At 36.5% G+C, this 25,393-nt stretch overlaps 1 protein-coding gene across 9 annotated transcripts in view; it reads left to right on the top strand.

Annotated features, from left to right (window-relative positions):
• The window catches only part of AKAP10 (A-kinase anchoring protein 10), a 55,159-nt gene that overhangs the window by 22,763 nt on the left and 7,003 nt on the right, over window positions 1–25,393 (top strand). For 6 of the 9 annotated variants that reach the window (XM_082441058.1, XM_082441060.1, XM_082441061.1 and 3 more), the window contains exons 5-12: window positions 6,680–6,778; window positions 11,061–11,205; window positions 11,958–12,081; window positions 13,204–13,340; window positions 15,593–15,737; window positions 17,494–17,667; window positions 19,019–19,128; window positions 21,957–22,039. In XM_082441058.1, coding sequence (XP_082297184.1) covers window positions 6,680–6,778; window positions 11,061–11,205; window positions 11,958–12,081; window positions 13,204–13,340; window positions 15,593–15,737; window positions 17,494–17,667; window positions 19,019–19,128; window positions 21,957–22,039 — 1,017 coding nt within the window. The remainder of the gene's footprint in view (window positions 1–6,679; window positions 6,779–11,060; window positions 11,206–11,957; window positions 12,082–13,203; window positions 13,341–15,592; window positions 15,738–17,493; window positions 17,668–19,018; window positions 19,129–21,956; window positions 22,040–25,393) is intronic. The other 3 variants (XM_082441059.1, XM_082441062.1, XM_082441066.1) reach the window with 3 other exon arrangements.

Raw genomic sequence — 25,393 nt, forward strand, 5'->3', positions numbered from 1 at the left:
GTCCCAAGTGCAGGAGCTTCTGTCTCTGTGGGGTTGGGGTGCATCGCCCTTCCGGGACATGGATACATTCGCCAACCCAGAAGCTCTCTGAACCACTTCATTTAGGGGTTTTATGGTTCCATCACGTGGGCCCAGTTGCGTAAATCATAGGCCATTGGTGATTAGCTTGGTGGTCCCCAATCCCTCCACCCTCCCCAGAGGCTGGGGCGTGGGGTTGAAGTTCCGTGGTTGCTTCATTGGCACCCAGCCCCCACTCTGCAAGAGTCACCTCATTACCATAAACTTTTCCCCTGGTTGAAATCAGAGACTTATTATAAGTAACAGAAGATGCTCCTCTGGCCCCTGCCACTCAGGAAATTGCAAGGGTTTTAGGAGCTCTGCGCCAGGAACCAGGACAAAGACTATACATACATATACACACATACATACTATATATATATACACACATACACACATACATACTATATATATATACACACACATACATACTATATATATATACACACACACACATACATACATACTATATATATATACACACACACATACTATATATATATACACACATACACATACATACTATATATATATACACACACACATACATACTATATGTATATATATACACACACACACACATACATACTATATATATATACACATACACACACATACATACTATATGTATATATATACACACACACACATACATACTATATATATATACACACACATACATACATACTATATATATATACACACACACATACATACTATATATATATACACACATACACATACATACTATATATATATACACACATACACACATACATACTATATATATATACACACACACATACATACTATATGTATATATATACACACATACACACATACATACTATATATATATACACATACACATACATACTATATGTATATATATACACACATACACACACATACATACTATATATATATACACACACATACATACATACTATATATATACACACACACATACTATAAATATATACACACACACATACATACTATATATATACACACACACATACATACATACTATATATATCTATACACACACACATACATATATATATATACACACACACATACATACTATATATATCTATACACATACACACACACATACATACTATATATATATATACACACACACATACATACATACTATATATATACACACACACATACATATTATATATATACACACACACATACATACTATATATATACACATACACACACATACATACATACTATATATATATATACACACACATACATACTATATATATACACACATACTATATATATATACACACACATACATACTATATATATACACACATACTATATATATATACACACACATACATACTATATATATATACACACACATACATACATACTGTATATATATATACACACACACATACATACTATATATATATACACACACATACATACTATATATACACACACACACATACATACTATATATATATACACACACATACATACTATATATATACACACACATACATACTATATATATATACACACACACACATATATACTATATACACACACATACATACTATATATATATATACACACATACATACTATATATATATACACACACATACATGTTATATATATATATATACACACACACATACATACTATATATATACACATACGCAGACATACATACATACTATATATATATACACACACATACATACATACTATATAAATATATATATACACACACATACATACTATATATATATACACACACATACATACTATATATATACACACACACATTATATATATATACACACACACACATACATACTATATATATACACACACACATACATACTATATATATATATACACACACATACATACTATATATATATACACACACACATACATACTATATATATACACACATACACACACATACATACTATATATATATACACACACACATACATACTATATATATACACACATACATACATACTATATATATACACACACATACTATATATATACACACACATACATACATACTATATATATACACACACACACATACATACTATATATATACACACACATACTATATATATATACGCACATACATGCTATATATATACACACACACATACATACTATATATATATACACACATACATACTATATATATACACACACACATACATACTATATATATATATACACACACACATACATACTATATATATACACACACACATACATACTATATATATATACACACACATACATACATACTATATATATATACACACACACATATATACTATATATATACACACACACACATACATACTATATATATACACACACACATACGTACATACTATATATATACACACACATACATGTTATATACACATATACACACACATACTATATATATATACACATACACACACATACATACTATATATATATATACACACACATAAAAACTATATATATACACACATACACATACTATATATATATACACACACATACACACACATACATACATACTATATATATATACACACATACACACATACTATATATATATACACACACATACACATACACATACATACTATATATATACACACACATACATACTATATATATACACACACATACACACACATACATACTATATATATACACACACACATACATACTATATATACACACACACATACTATATATATACACACACACACATACTATATATACACACACACATACTATATATATACACACACACATACATACTATATATATGTACACACACACATATATACTATACATACATATACACACATACATACTATATATATATACACACACATACATACTATATACACACATACACACACATACATACTATATATATACACATACACACATACATACTATATACACACATATACATACATACTATATATACACACACACACATATATACTATACATACATATACACACATACACACATACATACTATATATACACACACATACATACTATATATATACACATACATACTATATACATATATATACACACATACATACTATATATATACACACACACACACATACTTACGTACTATATATATATACACACATACACACACATACATACTATATATATACACACACATACATACTATATATATACACATACACACACATACATACTATATATATACACACACACACATACTATATATATACACACACATACATACTATATATATACACACACACATACATACTATATATATATATACACATACACATACATACTATATATATACACACATACATACTATATATATACACACACATACACACACATACATACTATATATATACACACACACATACATACTATATATACACACACACATACTATATATATACACACACACACATACTATATATACACACACACATACTATATATATACACACACACACATACATACTATATATATGTACACACACACATATATACTATACATACATATACACACATACATACTATATATATATACACACACATACATACTATATACACACATACACACACATACATACTATATATATACACATACACACATACATACTATATACACACATATACATACATACTATATATACACACACACACATATATACTATACATACATATACACACATACACACATACATACTATATATACACACACATACATACTATATATATACACATACATACTATATACATATATATACACACATACATACTATATATATACACACACACACACATACTTACGTACTATATATATATACACACATACACACACATACATACTATATATATACACACACATACATACTATATATATACACATACACACACATACATACTATATATATACACACACACACATACTATATATATACACACACATACATACTATATATATACACACACACATACATACTATATATATATATACACATACACATACATACTATATATATACACACATACATACTATATATATATACACACATACACACACATACATACTATATATATACACACATACATACTATATATATATATACACACACATACATACTATATATATACACACACACATACATACTATATACACACACACATACATACTATATATATACACACACACATACTATATATATACACACACATACATACTATATATATATATACACACACATATATACTATACATACATATACACACATAAACACACATACATACTATATATATACACATATACATACTATATATATACACACACATACATACTATATATATATACACACACACATACATACTATATATATATACACACATACACACACATACATACTATATATATATACACACACACATACATACTATATATATATACACACATACACACACATACATACTATATATATATATACACACACATACATACTATATATACACACACGTACATAGTATATATACACACACACACATACATACTATATATATATACACATACACACACATACATACTATATATATATACACACACATACATACTATATATATACACACACACATACATACTATATATATATACACACACATATATACTATACATACATATACACACATACACACACATACATACTATATATATATACACACACACATACATACTATATATATATATACACACACATACATACTATATATATACACACACACATACATACTATATACACACACATACATACTATATACACACACACATACATACTATATATATACACACACACATACTATATATATACACACACACATACATACTATATATATACACACATACACACATACATACTATATATATACACACACATACATACTATATATATATACACACACATATATACTATACATACATATACACACATACACACACATACATACTATATATATACACACACATACATACTATATATATATACACATACATACTATATACATATATATACACACATACATACTATATATATACACACACACACATACATACTATATATATATACACACACACATACATACTATATATATATATACATACATACTATATATATATATACACACACACATACATACTATATATATATACACACATACACACATATATACTATATATATATACACACATACATACTCTATATATATATACACACACACACACACATACATACTATATATATACACACACACATACATACTATATATATATATACACATACACACACACATACATACTATATATATACACACACACACAGACTATATATATATACACACACACGCATACAGACTATATATATATACACACACATACATACTATATATATATACACACATACACACACATACATACTATATATACACACACATACACACACATACATGCTATATATATATACACACACACATACTATATATATATACACACACACATACATACTATATGTATATATACACACATACACACACATACATACTATATATATATACACACACACACATACATACTATATATATATACACACACACACATACATACTATATATATACACACACATACACACACATACATACTATATATATATACACACACACACATACATACTATATATATACACACACACACATGCATTTCTTCTCATGAGAGCACAATATATTTCAACCAAAACAAAAAAGCACAACAGATAGAATGCCAAAGCAGATTTGAGAATCTAACAGTTTGTTATCAAGACGAATAGAGATGCAAAAATGTAAAATGATGCCCTCTTCTCATTAATTTTTTTCAGTTTGGGAAACAGTTATTTTCTGTAAAAAACGGTATTTATGTTAACTTTTAACAGATTTCGTATTGTTAATTTAAGCTGAATAATTTTTTCTCACTTTAATGTTGAATACCTTTTACTATCTATGGATAAAACTCACATAAACAGAAGCTCTTTAGGGGCCTCCGTAGTTTTTAAGATTTCAAAGTCCCAAGACTAGAAAGTTTGAGATTCACTGTTTTAACGTTCCAGGGTTGTTGAAGGTTAAATGAATGTATTCATGAATATGAAATTTGGTAGAATATATAAAATGTAGATTTAAAAATGAGTTTTGAGTTCCCACTATGTAAGTTCTTCAGGTTAAGACTTTGGAGAGGAGAGATGGAAAGAGGATGTGTACAGTGATTGCTGTTACTCATCAGCTCGTCAGCTGAGGGGAGCAGGGCCACGGGGTCACATGTAGCTCCTCTGCTCCTAGAACCAAGCAGTGCAGGAGCAACGTTACCATGGAGGCTGTTTTGTCCTAAGTATATTTACAAAGATGTTTATTTGTAATAAAAGATATGTTTGTGTGTGTGTGCCTGGGCGCACAGCAAACAAACCCTGCTATTCATGAATATGGTCCGTTACTGGTCCAAGTTGCTTTTTGATTTTTGAAGTTGTCCCCTTCTTCCCTTGCAGGTATAGAACAAGATGCAGTAAATACTTTTACCAAATATATATCTCCAGATGCTGCTAAGCCAATACCAATTACAGAAGCAATGAGAAATGACATCGTAGGTAAGCAGTGCTTGAAGCTGTGGCACCAAAAAAAAAAAAAAAAAAAAGCCTATTTTTGGTTATTATTAAGAGAATTTTTCATGAACATGTAATTCAACATATACCTTTCTTGTCTGTTTTCAGGGTACTTTATTATACCTGATTGTAGCTCACTTCAAAAGTTTCCCTCTTACTTGTTGGACCCAAATTATGAGATTTTTGACTTGAATAACAGTAGCACATGTTTACTGAGTACTTACTGTGTCCCAGACAATATTCTAAGCATTTCCCATTGACAAACTCATTCAATCTTCTAAAGAACTTTGCAGCATAAATACAGTTATTATTTTATAAGTGAGGAAGCACAGAGAAGGTAAGTAATTTGCCCAAGGTGACCGCTCAGACACGGCAGTTAGGACTTGAAACCAGGCCCCTACATGGTAACTAGGACACTATTTGGCAGTGTTTTTCAAACTCTGGATTGGGACCAGTCTCCTCATAGGTCCTCACCCCCCTGCCAAAAAAGACTAGACTAGAAAAATCAAAGAGCTTAACAGTAGTAAGGGCAAATACACACCACTTCAGAAAATTGTTTCTATCGTATGTACATATATATACTGAGTCACATAAATATATTTTTCTGTAGGTCATAATAAAAATGGTTGAAAGCTTTGACTATGTTGTATCAGAAAGACTTCAGGTACACCTGTAATCACAGATACAAGTGGTTGATTTACTCATTGAACAGATATTTATTATACTCCCATCAAGTCCTAGCACGAGGTTTTGAGTTTCTAATACAAAAATTAAGTGTTTTTGATTTCTGAATGAAAGCCTATTATTCTGCTCCTAGCAGAGTCGTCCCAGCGTGGGGCTCTTTCGGTCTTTCCTCGTCACTGGGGACAGCAGAGCCCCTCCCGGTCCCAGCTGAGCCTCTTGAACTGGCCGCGTACTTCCAGGGCACACCTGCTGTCGGCCGCAGGCTGCCGGCTGCTGCCCGCATTGCCCCCCTTTTCTTGTCCCTCGCAGACGCCTGTGACACACGGGTCTTGTGGCTGTTGGTGGCTGTCCCTGTCTGCTTGTATTTTGGAGTTTTCACCCAGTTTTGTTGCAGATGTTGTCATGGGATTTTGGTTTTTCTATGTAGTTCCTCTATTTCTATCTGAAAATTTGTTGCTACCATCTTTTAGACTTTCCTAGACCAACTGTGCCTAATAATAACTGGTAGGTGTCCGAACAGATTAGAATTTGGCTATTTGAGGAATTGGTTGGCTAGTAATTCCACTGGGTGTTTGTACCAATTGATAACTAAACTGTCTGGGGTAGTGAGAAAAGGAGAGAGTTTTGAGTCACATTTTAAGATGAAGTGTCACTGCAGTTCTAATTTTCCTTTCCTTAAACTTTATCAAATTAACGATGTAATCCCATGAGGGGAAAAATCTGAAGGATCAAGTTGATAACATTTAGTGATCAAGAAGTTTCCATTCCAGTGTGTATTACTATGCATTTTAAAATGTTAATTACCTCTATGTCTTTAGACCACTCACTTTTCCTCTTTGGACCTCATTCTTTTGAATCCTGCCCTAATTATTTGTCTCCTCTTCAAGGTGGAATATTTTAATATAGCTGTACTTTAAGTAAGTTATAGTTTGAAGAAGCCTACACTTAAGCTTTTATTGTGTATTCCACCTGCCTAGTTTTGTTGTAGATGTTATCTCTGGGTTTTTGGAGTTGCTATTTAATTTCTTTGTTTTTATGTGGGGAATTAGATTGACCTCAAAACTGTGCTTCCACTGCCTGTTCCATCTTCCACAAATCCTTGAAGTGGTGGAATTTTTTAAATATTTTGGAGGTACAGTTGACAGAATGTGCTGATGGTTTGGAAGTGAGTGGTGTGAGAGGAAAAAATGAATCAAGCATGACTTCATTTTTTTTTTAACAATATATTTTTTAGAAGTTTTATAGTTTTATTTTTATTGATTGGTTGATTGCTGCATTGTGTCTTCATCGCTGCGCGCCGGCTCTCTCTAGTTGCGTCTGGCAGGGGCTACTCTTGGTTGTGGTGCGCGGGCTTCTCATTGCGGTGGCTTCTCTTGTTGCAGAGCATGGGCTCTAGGCGTGCAGACTTCAGTAGTTGTGGCACACGGGCTCAGTAGTTGTGGCTCGCGGGCTCTAGAGCGCAGGCTCAGTAGTTGTGGCGCACGGGCTTAGTTGCTCCGCGGCATGTGGGATCTTCCTGGACCAGAGCTCTAACCCGTGTCCGCTGCATTGGCAGGCGGATTCTCAACCACTGCGCCACCAGGGAAGCCCTGACTTCATTTTTTTAAAACCTGAATACCTGGGGGAGTATTTGTAAGGTGAAGTCAATGCAGGAGTAATGGCTGACAGGGAACATCAGGAGTTTGGGTTTCAGACATCCAAATGCTGAGCACCAAGTAGGCAGTTGGATGTTAACGTCAGGAGCTCGTGCGAGAGGTCCGGGTTGGAGATGTATGTTTGGAAGTGATCAGCCTGTGGTTGGGTTTAGAGCCATGAAGCTGAGGAGCATCCCTGGGAGGAGTGTGGTGCGTGAGGACGCGAGGTCTGAGGACTGGGTGCTGCGGCAGGTCTGACGTCTGGAAGGAACAGCCAGGAGTGGAGGCCTTCCTGCAGCAGCTGTGTATCAAGAGAGCAGTTTTTTCTGGAAGCCAAGTGAAAAACTCTTTCTGGGAGGAAGGGAGTGCTCAAAGATGGCACGTCATGCTGACAGGTTAAGTAAGGTGAATACCAGGAATGGGATGGACTGGGCAGTGGTGGGCATCTTAATTACAGTGGACCATTAGGGACAGAACTTAAGTGGAGGCGTCTTAAAAGCAAATAGGAGGAGCGGAGACAGCAAGTATGGCAACTGTTAGAGGCATTTTACTCAAAGGTGAGCTGGCAGGGGGTGTTAGTCAAGGGACAGTGGTTTGGGGTTTTGTTTTTAAGGTGATGTGTCACAGCATGTAAGGTGTATGACAGCATACAAACACACATATATGTATAACATACAAACAGTTCATAGCTGGTGAGAATGAGGCAGTAGGAGGAAGTTGATACAGTAGGGAGGGGGGCAGTTGCTGTAGAAGAGGTGCCTTGAGGAGGTAAGAGAGGATGGGACCCAGTGCTCTTAGAGTTTTCCAGATAGGAGTGAGGACAGTTTGTCTGTAGTAGCAGGAGAGATTGCAGAGGTAGTGATGCTGGTGAGTCGGTAGAGGTGGTGGGAGCGGATGGAATTTGTTTTCTGGTTGCTTGTTTTCCAAGTCTTCAGCAAAGAGGATAGAGCAAGAGGCGTTAAGACATCTACAGAGAGAGGAGGTGTGCTGTAATGGACCAGGTAACTGCAGCGTGATCCTTGGGTTTCATTAAAGTCCCACTAAGGTCCTGAACTTTTTCCAGCCATGTTTAAGAGCTAGCTAGTAAACAGCTTTTTGATTTGTTGCAGTTTATTTAGGCAGTTCCTAATTTTAGCCCATCTTATGTTTCAAAATTTCTACCAAATAACATTTTGATAAACAGATAATTCTTTCACAATTCCGTAGTTCCTTAGGTTACAATCCTAGAGATCGAATTGCTGATTGCAAGGGTATGTTCATTTTTTTTTTTTTTTTTTTTTTTTGTATGTTCATTTTTAAAGCTTATGCTAGAAACTGCCGGATTGCCCTCCATAAAAAGATATACCCATTTATATGCCCACTAACACAAGTGTCAGTTTTCCCATGCCCTTGCCCAAGCATATGTATCATTAAACAATTAAGCTTATGGATTGTTAAAACAATTTGGTGCCAAGCTACTAGACAAAAGGTGGTGTGCCTCCTCATTCTAATCTATAATTATATTTACTTGGTTACTAGTGAGCACACATATCTTTTTATATTGGCCATTTTATATTTGTTCTTCAGTGAATTTTTTTTCATGTCCACTGTCCATTTTTCTCTCAAGACTTTCTTGTTAGTTTGTAAGAGCTCTTGATACATGAATGAAAATAATCTGTCATTCATAAACTGTCATATATGCTGCATATTTTTTCCCCCAGTTTACCCTTTGGTTTTGGGGGTGTTTTAATGTATAGAAATTTATTTTATATTGTTGACTCTTGATTTCTGCTTTTGCATTTATGCTTAGAAAGACCTTCCCTACCTCAAAATCAGCTGTTCACCTGTATTTTGTCTTAATTCCATTTAAAACCTGCTAATCTTTATGCCTTTACAGTTACTTCCTACTTTGATTTACAAATGTGTATAGTTTGGATTTAGAGAAAAATTATTTACCATTTCTTTTACAGCAAAGATTTGTGGAGAAGATGGGCAGGTGGATCCCAACTGTTTTGTCTCAGCACAGTCCATAGTCTTCAGTGCAATGGAGCACGAGTACGTCCATGTCGTATTTCCGCATTGTGCACTCTTGGGAGTTCGGGTTCAGTCTCACGAGTAACTAAAACCAAACTATCTTTGAGGATTTAAATACTTTGAATGTTTACAGGATCTTATAGACATTCCCTAAGACTATCTTGGGTAATGGTTTCTTTTAAATATAAATTATGTGAGTTCTAAAAATAAAACAGATTTTTATTTTTAATGTTAGTATTTCCTAAGTTAAAAGAATTTATTTTTAATTCCAAAGTCGTTAGAGGTGATTGTGACTGTAGTGTGACATAGTAATTGGTTTATCTGTTTAAACGATGCATGTCTTCAGGTGGATATCCTGATTTGTTAGTGCATGCTTTAAGCTTAATGGATGCCATATTACTAAATCCACATAGATTTGTTGAAACTGCCTCCAAAGTTTTCTTAGATTAATTATTGCTGCATGCCCTCAAAAAAAATCTCCATATTCATTCTTTCATTTAACATTTATGAAAAGGGTGCTATGCACAGTTTGGATGTAGTGCCTGCTTTGAAGGAAATTGCAGCCTAATAAGAGAAATAGGGCATGTTCTTTGGTTACTGTAATAGGAGGTAGCGTGAGTTAGCTATCAGGGGAGAGCTGCACGTCATTAAGAGGTGGGAGAGATTACTTACAGGTTACAGGGAGAGGAATCAGGAAGGCGCCATGGGAAGGGAGGTCACGTTGACCTAGGCCATTAAGATGCAGTAGGCACAGTGGGCAAAGAGTGTGTTCTTCCCAGCTGAGCTCTTTCCTTGGTCGGTCCCTCAAACTTTACCTTTTTGTCCACGTGCAGGCACTTTAGTGAGTTTCTACGAAGTCACCATTTCTGTAAATACCAGATTGAAGTGCTGACCAGTGGAACTGTTTACCTGGCTGACATTCTCTTCTGTGAGTCAGCCCTCTTTTATTTCTCTGAGGTAAAGTCTGCATTTCCTTTCACACTCTGTTAGAGCATTCCAGCCTTTAAGCTGTACATGCTGGGCCCTGTCTATAGAAAATAACATAGAAGAGACAAATCATTTCCAAACTGATCAGGTGGATTTAAGTACTGTGATTACTGTTTTAAGTTGTATCTAATGGCAAGAGTACTTGAATGGCATTAGTCAGATTAAAGAGAACATGAAAATTCACAGTAAAATAACTCTAATTTTGAAAAACCTAATTAAACTACTTATAACAGAATGCAGATTTTTACTTATTTAGAGCTGTTTTAAAACCACGAAATTTGATACTTGATTCCAGTGCATAAGTGTTTGCAGAGCAGACTTCAGAAGAGAGAAGGAAAAGTAGTAAATTTTTTCCTACTGTCTTCATTTTACTTTAGCCACTTGATAGGATTGCCCTTGATAGGACTGAAGCGTTTGCAACAAGCAATGAGTATATTCATCTCTTTGAGGCATACAGTGTAGAGTGATGGGTTTTGTTAGGCTTCAGCAAATGAAATTATTTTGTTGCAAAGCAAATGACTATTAAGTCGAGATAAGAGGATTCCCAGTCTCACAAAGCAGTAACTTAGACTCACACTTGCATCTTGCCTCTTGACAAGGATACAGTTATTCAGCTGATTTGTGTTTTCACTCCCTCTCTTTGCTTAAGTTTAAGTCAGCATTTGTTCAGGTTGGCATGGCCACGTGGAGTGGTGGGAATGATCAGGTATAAAAGATTTGGTCTGGTTGCTTTACCTTTTGTATGTTTGCCAGCGAGGAACCACTAATCCATCTTTAATTTTTACTCCAGTTCACTAAAGTTTGCATTCAGCTGTGTAGTGGTTGCTTTTTGTTGTTGTTGCTAGTTTTTTTTGTTTTTCTCCCCCTAAAAGAATATTTAAAAATTATTCAATCTCAAATGACTGTAAGTTGCAGACTGGCATTAACTGAACAAGTGGATCTGTTTTGGGGTCGGGGGGTTTCTTTTGTGGGTTTTTTTTTTTTTTTCTCTATGTCCTGTATTTTAATAGTTGGGGCTTAGATATAGACGAGAGATAGTGAGAGAAATCTGTGTATAGCCTGATTTTCCTCTTTTGTGTTTTTCCTTCCCAGTACATGGAGAAAGAGGACGCAGTGAATATTCTACAGTTCTGGTTGGCAGCAGACAACTTCCAGTCTCAGCTTGCTGCCAAAAAGGGCCAGTATGACGGACAGGAGGCACAGAACGACGCCATGATTTTATATGACAAGTGAGTCTTAGTGATAGACGTATCCAGCTTTCCGCGAATATTGAGTACTTGATGCGTATTTCAGAAGTCACCTTGGTCTCTTCCGCCAGGGAGCTCACAGGGAGCCGCATAAGAGCTGCCTTTCATTGGTGTGTTCAGAGTAGGGGGTTCTTAGAATAAGTTGCTGGCGGGGCAGGGGGAGGCTTGTGTGTGGCAAGCAGGACGATGTTTGTTGGTGGAGGTCACTGAGGGTTTCACAGAAGGGAGATTTGACTGGCGCCTGAAAAATGGATTGAATTCTGCTAGCGGGGAAGGACACTCTTGGCAGAGTCATCGGTACGAGCAGTGCCATAGAAACTTTGCGTAATTGACACTTGGTCAAGGGAACAGGAGAAGATGAAACTAGCTGGAATCTGTTGCAAAGGGTCTTAAATGTCTGTGTGGGGTATACCATGTTTTCTGGTGCAAGTCTGCTCAGCCAGATTAACTACTTGGTGAAGAGTAGTTTTTCATTAGTTTTCACTGAAAATGAGAGGGCAGCACAATCTTAGTGAACAGAATTGAAAACTGTGTCTGCCCCCCCTTTCATCGAACTTTTCTCGTTCTGTAAAGAAAAGTAATGTGTTATTTGTATCTGTGAGCACTTACTAAGAAGATAACTTGAGAGGCAGAGAAAAATCCATGGGATATTAGGGTTGGAGGAGAGCTGAGAGCATCTAGGTCAGTGGTTCCCGAACATCGCCGGGCAGGTCCGTGCTCCTGTCGGCATGAGAGTCACCTGGGAGCTTGTCAAAAATAGGTTTCCAATCCTTTTCTCTAAGAGATTCTGATTCAGCAGGTTTGAGGTGTGATCCAGGAATCTGATTCTGACGAATAGCCAGATTAGGGAGCTGGTTTGATTTTCCCATTTTGCAGATGAGAAAACTAAGGCCCACAGGGGTAGTGACTTTCTCCAAGTCACAGGGCAAATTAGTGGCAGAACTTGGATGCAGTTCTAATGTTTGTCCAGTGTTTATTTTTGTGCAATATATTTGTGGGAAAATATTATATAAGAAACATTGTTATATGGATGTTAATGTAGCAAGCATTTCCATTTAGAAATCTGAGGGAATTCCCTGGTGGTCCAGTGGTTAGGACTGCGCACTTTCACTGCTGGGGCCTGGGTTCAATCCCTGGTTGGGGAACTAAGATCCCACAAGCCGCACAACATGGCCCCCCAAAAAAAAGGTCTGGGGTGCCCCAAAATTCAAATCGTGGAGGAATATTTGCCAACTTAGTTGTTGCAAGATGGGAGACTCACTTTCTGTTAAGAAAATACTGATAGCAAGAAAAAAGAAGAATTTTTTCCTGCCGGAATAGAAGAGTGGCAGTAGTATGGTCCTGGCCGGAGCTCGGTGCCATGCAGAGCAGAGACCTTGTTTTCCCACTGGATCCCATTTTCAAATTGGGAGCCATTTTTAAATGAAAATTACTGTGTGACGTCCTCCCGGCACTGTCATTTTACCAGTTCCTGCTTATTTGTTTTTCTATTTTTACTTTTTAATATCATGCCTCATCAGCCTGTCTGTATTTGTATCATGCACAGGAGTTAGAAGCCACAGAATGCTCAAGAGACAACATATGTGGTTTTCTGCTTTTAATGCCTTTTTTGTATTCAATTTATAACCAGTTTACCAAAACACTAGTTGCTTTATATCCTATGAAGTTAGAAATCTTTGAGTTATCATTGATTACTCCTTTTCCTTTCTACACCAAATCATTAGCAAATCTTGTTGTTCTACCTAAATACATCAAATTCATCCACTTCACCCTCAATGCTATTTTGTTTTGAATTCCTACATGTATATTATGTATGCCACATAGTTATGCTGGTATGTTCTCCTTTGTACCCTGTACAGGGATCTTTTCTGTTCTCTTTCCAGGGGACATGTCCACGTCTTACCCTGTTTTAAATTTGTTTCTTTCTCCCAAGCGCTGAACAGAGCACTAGGTGCCCATTAAATGTGTGCGATTGGTTTCTTTGCCTCAGTTGTAACCTGACCTGGAAAATCTTAAACAAGAACCGAAGATGGTGGCAGGCAGATAGGGAGGGTCACGTTGGCTCAGATATATCTTCGGCGGTGGGAATACAGGTTGCAGCAGGGCTGTCATCAACCCAGCTCTATAGTCCTAGGTCTGCAGGAGCCTCATAGAAGGTTCTCTGGTGTAGGTGCCAGAAGTTGCTTATGATTGCTATGGAGTTGGGGTTTACTTTGGCTGCCTTTCTACCATAGGTACTTCTCCCTCCAGGCCACACATCCTCTTGGATTCGATGATGTTGTACGACTGGAAATTGAATCCAACATCTGCAGGGAAGGTGGGCCGCTCCCTAACTGTTTCACCACTCCGTTACGTCAGGCCTGGACAACCATGGAGAAGGTAACCAAAACTTGAAAAGCGTTAAACTACAAGAAGTTTTTAACTGGTGGAACTCAGAAAATAGAACATGGGAAAAAGCAAACAGAAAAGAACAGTGGAAAATTGAAGCAGTGCAGCAGTGATGAGAGCGGGGGCTTTGAGTCTGACTTGGTATGTATCAAACTTAACCTTCATAGGCTGAGTGACCTCAGGCAGCTACTGAAGTCCTTTAATGCCATTTTCCTCCTCTGTGAAATGGGGCTAATACAAATACTTAGAGTTATTTTGAGGATAAAAATGAGGTACTACGTGGAGAGTGCTTATTAGTAACGTAAGCATTAAAGAATGTTAACTGCTATTATTACTGTTATTATAACATCTTTTAGATAATTAATATTGAGCAAAGTTAGCTTAGGGATGATCCAAATATTTCACCAAAACCCTCCAGCAGGGTTGGAGCACTAGTTTTCTGTATCATGATCACTTCTAGGGTATCACTAATAGCTGCTTAATAAAGTGTTGGAATTTGTGACTCAGTTGTTCTTCTGATGAACTAAAGCAGATTTTACTAGGAATTGCAAGAGCCCAGGATAAGCCCATGAGGTTATTTTGCTCATATATGTCCTGTGCATCTAGGTGGAAAGGGATTAAGTAAGCACTGCCACATGATACTACACGATACCACACATAAAAACTGAATTTCAGGAAAATGGAAGAGTTACACATAAAAATCAAATCATTGAAAGGCTGGTGGTAAACTGGATAGACTATCGGCTGTTGTCCAGGGTTGATAATTTTTTCATGATTAAAATTAAAATTTTCTGATCTTAAAGGAAAAGTTCAAGATATGTATCATATAAAGAATGTAAACTTTCTGGGTAATAAGTTAAAATACAGAGAAAAACTAAATGTAAAAATATTTCTCACTAACTGTGTATCTAGGGAACTTATACTAATTTTAATTTTTAAGAGTACTATCAAGTAGGTAAATGGGAAAAAGATATGTATGCTTCGTTCCCTAATACCTTGAGTATTTCTCTGCTAGGTATTATTGTTATGGGGTAAGCAAAAAAAAGAAACATAGCTTCTGCCCTCCTGGAGCTCTGTCTATAAGAGCGCATATTAAACATAGACGTAAATATTTACAGTTGTGCTAAATGCTGTGAAGGAAAAGTTGGTAATAGGAAATGCCAATAATAAAGATGGGAACTTAACATCATTAATAATTTTTAAATAGAAATAAAAGCATCCATGTACCATTAGACATTTATTTAACAACTATTTGAAAAGACAGAACCCAGTGTTGGGAAGCCCGTGTCGAAACAGATGCCTTGATAATGGTAGTGATGCATCCTCAACATTTATCAAAGCTAAAATGTTCGTATCATTTAACTTAGTAATCACACTCCTGGTAATTTATCTTAAGGAAATCAGATCGAAAGTGAAAATCAGTATATACACAAAGACTTCAATATTTATAACAAACAAGAAAAATCTAGTTTCAAATTAGATCCCTCCCTGGTATCTAAGAAGTCTAGATAATCAAGTCCATTCAGTAGTTTCATGGCAAGTTTTCTGGGGGAAAAAAATCTATAAATTGTACACATTGTAGTTTTAGTTACAATGTAAACTGTGTACAAAGGGATAATACTTGGAGTGTAAGAGGAGGAGTAAAATCATGTGTGCTAACTGGTAGCATTGAAGGTAAAATTTTGTTGTAAAATAAAGTTTAGTGTATTTGATTTCAACTTTAAAATAAATTGTATCCTCTCTTCAGGTCTTTTTGCCTGGCTTTTTGTCCAGCAACCTTTATTATAAATATTTGAATGATCTCATCCATTCGGTTCGTGGAGACGAGTTCCTGGGAGGAGGTGTCTTGCTGACGGCTCTGGGCTCTGCCGGCCCCACCGAGGATTCCCACCCCGGGGCGGCTGACAGCTCCGCCGTGCAGGTAGTGACCCCTGTGCCCCTGTGCCAGGATTGTTTCGCTCAGATCTTAGCATCAGATCCTGTTTGTAGCTTTTAGGTGGTAGAAGAAACAAAGGAGAGAGAAAATTAGCCTACTTACTATATATGCTAACCAAAGTCTTTGTGATGATTAACAGTGTGTCATATTGTAAGATGTCCTGCTGTTTCATTCAGACCATTATTCTGCTTGACACTGCAGCTCTTGCTTTATTTTTTTATTTTTTAAACATTTATTTATTTATTTACTTACTTATTATGTATGTATGTATGGCTGCGTTGGGTCTTTGTTGCTCTGCGCAGGCTTTCTCTAGTTTCAGTGAGCGGGGGCTACTCTTCGCTGCGGTGCATGGGCTTCTCATTGTGGTGGCTTCTCTTGTTGCAGAGCACGGGTTCTAGGCGCACGGGCTCAGTACTTGTGGCTCACGGGCTCTAGAGCACAGGCTCAGTAGCTGTGGCGCAGGGGCTTAGTTGCTCCATGGCATGTGGGGTCTTCCCGGACCAGGGCTCAAACCCGTGTCCCCTGCATTGGCAGGCGGATTTCTTAACCACTGCACCACCAGGGAAGCCTCGCCTCTTTCTTTTTAATTATGTGCCCTTCTCAGCATGTGAAGAGAGCCCTTTTTACCCCTACTATAGAGTGTTCTATAAGTGTCTGTTCAATTATTTTTTTAATTTAACCTATGCTTTAGTCATGGATGTTAAACGTATTCCTGTCTTTTGTTACTTGAAACAATACTGCAATAAATACTCTTGTGTATAAGTCATTTTGCATAAGTGTGAGTCTGTCTATAATTGAATTTTTAGAAGTGGAATTTCTGGGTCAACCCATGCCTCTGCATTTCACAGAAGTACCAATTGTGACTTGCTTTTTTTTTTATGGGCATGAGGAATAGGAGGTAGAATGCTGGTCCTTTTAGAAAGTTTCCTTTATCTTCTCTTTTGTCACATGGCCACACTGAGAATCAAAAGCATTCACGTTTATCCTGTAAAAGTTGGGCTTTACATTTATTAGGCAAGATACATATGCCTGGAAGAATGGGAGTTTTGCACGTTTGGGAACGTAAGCACGTTTGTTGGAACTTCAGTCATTAAGGAAGATACGTTTGCCACACAGACGCACGTGTCGTACGCTTTAGTATTGTGCTTCCCTCCTGTAGTTATGTTCAAGATGACATTTCAGAATCGTCGCTGTTAAGCATCTCATTGGTGACAGGGTTGAGTGAAAAGTGCATGTGTTTGAAACACTGAAGACTTTGTACGAATCTGTCATTCCAAACCCAGGACTGATCTGACTCCTGCATAGCATACTACTGATTTCACAATTTCTGTTGTAGTCTGGTGTGAAAAAAGCCGGCGTTAAAATCCTGAAGAATTTTGATGAAGCGATAATTGTGGACGCTGCAAGTCTGGATCCAGAGTCCTTGTATCAACGGGCGTATGCAGGGTGAGCGTCTTTTTTATTTTTAATTTAGAAATTGTTTTCTACTCTCTTGAATATGCCTGCAGTGCAGTAGAGCATGGTTAAGGGTGAAGGCTCAGGAGTGACTTCCTGAGTTTCAATCTTGGCTCAGCCGCTTATGGTAAGCTACCTAACCTCTTTGTGTCTCAGGTTTTTCATCTGTAAAATGAGGATAATATTCCTGCTTCCTTGGGCTGGTGAGGGGATTAAATGAGATAATACGTGAAAAGCATTTAAAGCATTGCCGGATGTCAGTGAGCACTCGGTAAATATCATTGACATCATTATTCTACCACCATATATGACTCTGATGAGTGTCTCATTTACATAGTGTGTTTTAGGCTATCTCTTCCACATTTCATTGGATTCATATGTTAGCTATTTCAAAGTCTCTGTCTTAAAACCAGAACTAAACTACAAAGAGGCCGATTTCATTTATCATGGACTGTATAACTATTACTGTTATCCCTCAGTAACTGCAGGGGATTGATTCCAGGACCCCCTCGGATACCAAAATCTGAGTATACTCAAGTTCCTTGTAGGAAATGGCCTAGTATTTTAAGCCTGTATAAATCATCTCTGGATTGCTTATAATACCTTATAAAATGTCAGTGCTATGTAGATAGTTGTAAATACAATGTAAATGCTATGTAAATGGTTGGAATGCACAGCAAATTCAAGTTTTGCTTTTTGGAACTTTCTGGCTTTTTTTTCCCTGAAGTTTTCAGTCGGCAGTTGGTTGAGTCTATGGATGTGGAACCCGCAGATACGGAGAACCAACTATACTTGGAAAAATGGAATAAAATGATTCCTTTGTATTTAAGAATTAACTTGGTTGTTTATTTTATCCTGTAACAGAAAGACAGTGATTCCTGTGTTACAGCACTTCTTGATCCTTACCACAGATCAAATCATAAAATCACTTCCTCTTCCCTAAAGATGGCTTGAAAACACAGAAACCTGTGTAAAGACATGATTACTGTACCCCAGTCCTGGCAGTACCATAAAAAGGGATTTCAACATGTTTAATTGCTTTTACCAGAGAGTAAATTGATATTTGGGAGACCAAGAAGTCTGGAAAATACTTTGAAGTAAATAGAAGGTTATTTTGACCACATTGTCTTCAGCTGTATCAGTGTTGTAGTAATCTTTATTTCTTCTTTTAGGAAATGGTGGACAGTAAGCCTAAATGAGTTAATTCCCAAAGATGATATTTATTCTTAAGGAATGGTTGGTTCATTTATTTCAAACCTGACTTAAGAAAGTCTATCAATTGCAAGATGTTTTACTTCTATAGTTTTTTTTGTGTGTAAAATAAATATATAAATATATTTTAATTTGTAAAATATATAGTGTGTAATATGCATATTTTTTAATTTATAAAATGGGTCATAAATAGAGAAATAATGATTTTTCTCCATCTTTAGAGATACTTTTCAGTGTTTTAGTTTTATGGTTTTAGCATCTTCCTGAAATTTTTCTAAAGGCAAACAAATTTGTATCAGTTGCTATATTGGCACCCATATATTCATTGATGACTTATTAGGAAGGCTGTCTCTAAAATAAGATTCACTTTGCCAGAAATGAAATAATACATAGGCATAGGATTCTTTTTTCTTCTTTTAACTTTTAATTACAAATATATTAATCTCTTCTTATAAAAATTAAATTTACAGATAAGGCTTATGTGCCCTTTGATTACACACCAATGCTTATTTTCCCCCCTTCCTTCTCAGGATAATCACTGTTACGTTATGCTGTATATTTTTGTTTGCTTATTTTTATGTAACTGATATTACACTCTATGCTGTATCTTGTGCTTTCACTCATAGTGAGTTTGGAGATTTTTCTATGTTAGTCTGTGCATATTTACCTCATTTTTAACTATGTTGTAGTATTCCATAAATAATATTAATTATAGCTCATAACTGTGGCAAAATCTTCCATAATGTGGTATGTTACTATTTGGCTATTTTGGTATTAAATGGGGTATTTAAATTGCTTGCAATTTTACTGTGATACACAGTATAGCAAAGACTTCCTTTTTATATTTCCTTGTACCAAGAAGCAGAGTTAAAATTTTCATAGCCCTTAACCAGTTTACAGTTTACCTTTAAAAGCATCTGTACATTTTACATTCTTACCAATCATTAATAAAGATACTAATTTTCCCCACATCCTTGTCAACAATAAATAATATCAAACTTTAAATGTTTTACCAATCTGGGTTTGTTGCTTATGAGATTGAGCTTCTTTTGTCATGTTTGTTGGTTGTTCAGGTTTTTCTTCTGTGAATTGACCATCATCTCTTTTTCACATTTATCTGTTGGGTAATTTCTTAGTGGTTTGTTGGAATTCTGTACGTTTCTGGTTATTAATTATCAGATACTGCATCTATTAAAAATAAGACCTGTCACTGTGTTCTTTGCCTTTTAACTTTGTTTTCTATTACTATAGCTTTATAATGTATATAATTATATTTTTATCTTGTTAGGGCAAGTCTTACCTTTTTGTTTCTTTTACAAAATTATCTTGGCTATGCTTGTGCCTTTTCTGTATGAATTTTAGAACTGTGAATTATCTGTTAACTCATGTTTCATAAACTTTTTGAGGATTTTGAATGGAATTGCATTGAATTAAAGATTGCTTTCTGTGGAGACAGTTCTTTTTGAAATTAGCCCCACTTTGAGTAACATGCGATAGATATAAATTGTATTTCTAGCTTTCTAGATCTAGATAAGATGCTTAAAAATTAATTTTTTTAAAATTTTAAATTGATTTTTAGAAATTATGTTCTTTTCATACTTATTTAGGAAGATGACATTTGGAAGAGTTAGTGACTTGGGGCAGTTCATCCGAGAATCTGAGCCTGAACCTGATATAAAGAAATCGAAAGGTTTGTGGTGTTTTTATACATTTTATCAAGCCTTTACTCACATTAGTCATTGACAGTAAGTAAAGGATCATTGAAGATTTAAACTGTTTGTTTTGCAAAATAACTGCCATCTCTTTGACCTTGTGTTTATAGTCACGAACGAGTGCAAGGGCTTCGTGTAATCAGGTCTCAGTACAGTCTCTCTCTGAATCAGAAGTTACTGAACTTGCTTTACCATTACAGAAGGCGCATCTACATGAAAAGATACTCGTCACCTTTTGATTTAAAGGCAAAATACCCAATCCAGGTTGGACTTGAGGTTTATCTTGAGACCCTTTATTTTACTAAATTTCCTCTAAATCGCTGAAAGTTATTATGAAATATGTGTGGAAAATATTAATAGGTTGAAATTGAAATCCTTTGTTTAATCAGCAAAAGAGTGCTTGGTTAATTCCAAGAGTTAAACACAGAAATACTCTTTGTGACCGAGCTCCGCTTCCAAACAGTTGGTTTACACAGGAGGATTTAGGAAACCACTGTGGGTCCATTCAGATAATATCTAGAAAATTTTCAGTGTGATTGGATTGACAGTATTGTCTTGAGTAAGATACTAACTTTTGTTAGAAGAAGATGTTCCATTTTGATAAGTGTGTTTAAAATTAAGAGCTATTGGCAGTCTTCCTATTGAATTGAATAGAACTTCATTTCTATTCTGTTTATCTTATTTTTTAATACACGAATTGTTTAGGTAATGATTTGCACCACTTTTTTTTTAATAGTTACTAACTTTAGATTTTGTTTGTTTATTTATTTATTTTTGGCTGTGTTGGGTCTTCGTTGCCACGCGGGCTTTCTCTAGTTGCAGCGAGCGGGGGCTACTCTTCGTTGCGGTGTCACGGGCTTCTCATTGTGGTGGCTTCTCTTGTTGCGGAGCACAGGCTCTAGGCTCACAGGCTTCAGTAGTTGTGGCACGTGGGCTTCAGTAGTTGTGGCTCACAGGCTCTAGAGCGCAGGCTCAGTAGTTGTGGCTCACGGGCCCTAGAGTGCAGGCTCAGTAGTTGTGGCTCACGGGCTTAGTTGCTCCGCGGCATGTGGGATCTTCCCAGACCAGGGCTTGAACCCGTGTCTCCTGCATTGGTGGATTCTTAACCACTGCGCCACCAGGGAAGCCCTGCACCACTTTTATGTTGATGAGTAATCTACTTTGGGGTCAGATATAAATTAACAGAGTAAGCAAAAAGTGCAACAATTGTTGAAATAATTTAAACCAGAAAAGGGCCTGTTGACCTATTTGTCTTTATAAGTTTATCCAAAATATTGATTTTATTTCCTATTTAGCCAGAGAAGTCTGAGGTACACAGTTGGGAAAGTGTAAAGACCGAAGGAAGTCTGCAGAGCTCATTCTGTAAATAATTATTGAGTGCTTCCGTGCACTCAGACTCACGGGGCAGTTAGAAGATACAGAGCCTGTTGTTAAGAAACTTACAGTCCAGTAGTGTCTTTTATTGGGTAGAAGGTGAATACTAGGAAGAGGTCAGTGGTGGCCTAGGTGCAAAGAAAATGCTGGACAACCTCTGGAGGTATCGGTCAGGAAGGACTCCACTGTCATCAGGTAGCTTCTGTCAGCGAGGGTAATGGGGTCTCCAGTAATAACAGAGTCTCTGAGCTGTTTGGGTTTTTTCTGGAGCTGGTCTTACTCCTTTGACAGCTCATGAAGACGTGCTGCTGCTCCAGAGAATAGGTGTTTGGTGTTTGCAGTTTGGTTTTGTATTATATGAATTAAGATGTATTAAAGATATATGAATAAAGATGAAGATAAGGTGTACAAAACACTTTTCCCCAGATCACTGTCTCTGCTTATTCTATTCATTCAGTCTCTTCACATTACTCATTTGTTCATTCATTCTAACATTAGAGTGCCTACTATATGCATCTACTGCTCTAAATACTGAGAAGAAAATAAGATTCCTGCCCTCATGGAACTAACATTATAGTGGAGGGACAGTAAACAGATAAATACAGTGTGTGTGTGTCTGTCTGTCTGTGTTTATACACAGACATGTAAGCAGAGTGAGGGACTGGAGGGGTGATGGGTAGTGCTGTCTTAGAAGTGGTTGTCAGGAAAGGGCTCACTGAGGAAGCAGCATTTTGAGTAGACGCCTGAGCAGAATGGGGGACTAAGCCCTGGCTCATTCGAATCTTAGATGATACGTCTGTGGGTACCGCCTCCTTGTTCTACAGGTGAAGAAGTTGAGGGTCAGGGAAAATGTGACTTGTCAGGGATCACAGCAGACAGAGCGCAGCCTCGCGCTTTGGTTCAGAATACCGCGTTGACGGCGGTTGTTTGCAGCTCAGCTCTGCTTCCTCCCCCTTCCTCTCCTTGCTGAGGGCAGCTGCAAAGAACGTTTGTCATTAACCAACCTGTAGTTTCATTTTGGATTTTAAAGCTCTGACAGTAGAGCACAGAAGAAAGGGCTACGTTTTGGGGCAGCTGTATCTCAGAAGCTTCTGAGAATATGAGAACTTTGCTTTCAGGGCAAGCAAGGTAATTTTAAAAGTTACCTTCAAATCATCTAGGAGAAAGTGTAACAAGAAGGCATCGTAGAGGATGTTGTGAGAAGGTGGTCCCTGCAGTGGCAGTCTCCTCGTGCCCCGGTGCAGCGGTGGGAGATAGAGCCGCGTGTACACTGTGAAAGCCCGCGTGTGTCAAACTAAGAAGCCTGCGGTACTGTCTGTTGAGCACCAGGGATTTCTAAGCAGAGTGCAGTGAGATGCATTTTTCTGGCTGTAGTCTGCGAATGAATTGGAGTTGGGGAGAGAGTGGTATCAGAGATTCAGGTAGTATAATTTGCTAGGAATGTAGATAGAAGAAAAAGAGGATCCGAGGATAGATAGTGGTAGCAGGAGTTAGAAGGTCAGATTTATAAGACCTCCAAGGGGGAATTCAGGAGACTACATCCAAGGGGGAATTTGGTGACAGATTTCATAGGGAGAGCAGATGAGGAAGGCAGATGAGTTTTCTCATATGGGTTCTCTAGATGAAGCATTATGATGTTAATTTTTAATAGAAGATTAAATTAATTTCTGAGATAGAGGCTACAAGAAAAAGAGTACATGGGAGATAGAAGAGCTCGACTCGGAACATGTTATGTTTGAGATGCCTTAGGACAATTCGTAAGTATTGGTTTGACACCCAGTGACACGTTTTTGAGTTATTTGCATTTTGAAGGAAGTTAAAGCCACAGGAGGGGATGAGATGCCCCAGAGAGAAAGTGCTGAAGGGAATGGAATCCTGATGAAGGTCCTTGTTAAGGGGGCAGGGGTGCACAGGAGTCAAAGGGCGTTAGACGCGGAGGAGGGAGCGTTAACAAGTAG

Source organism: Balaenoptera physalus (assembly GCF_965194825.1).
Source record: "Balaenoptera physalus genome assembly, chromosome: 20".
Taxonomy (NCBI): Eukaryota; Metazoa; Chordata; class Mammalia; order Artiodactyla; family Balaenopteridae; genus Balaenoptera; species Balaenoptera physalus.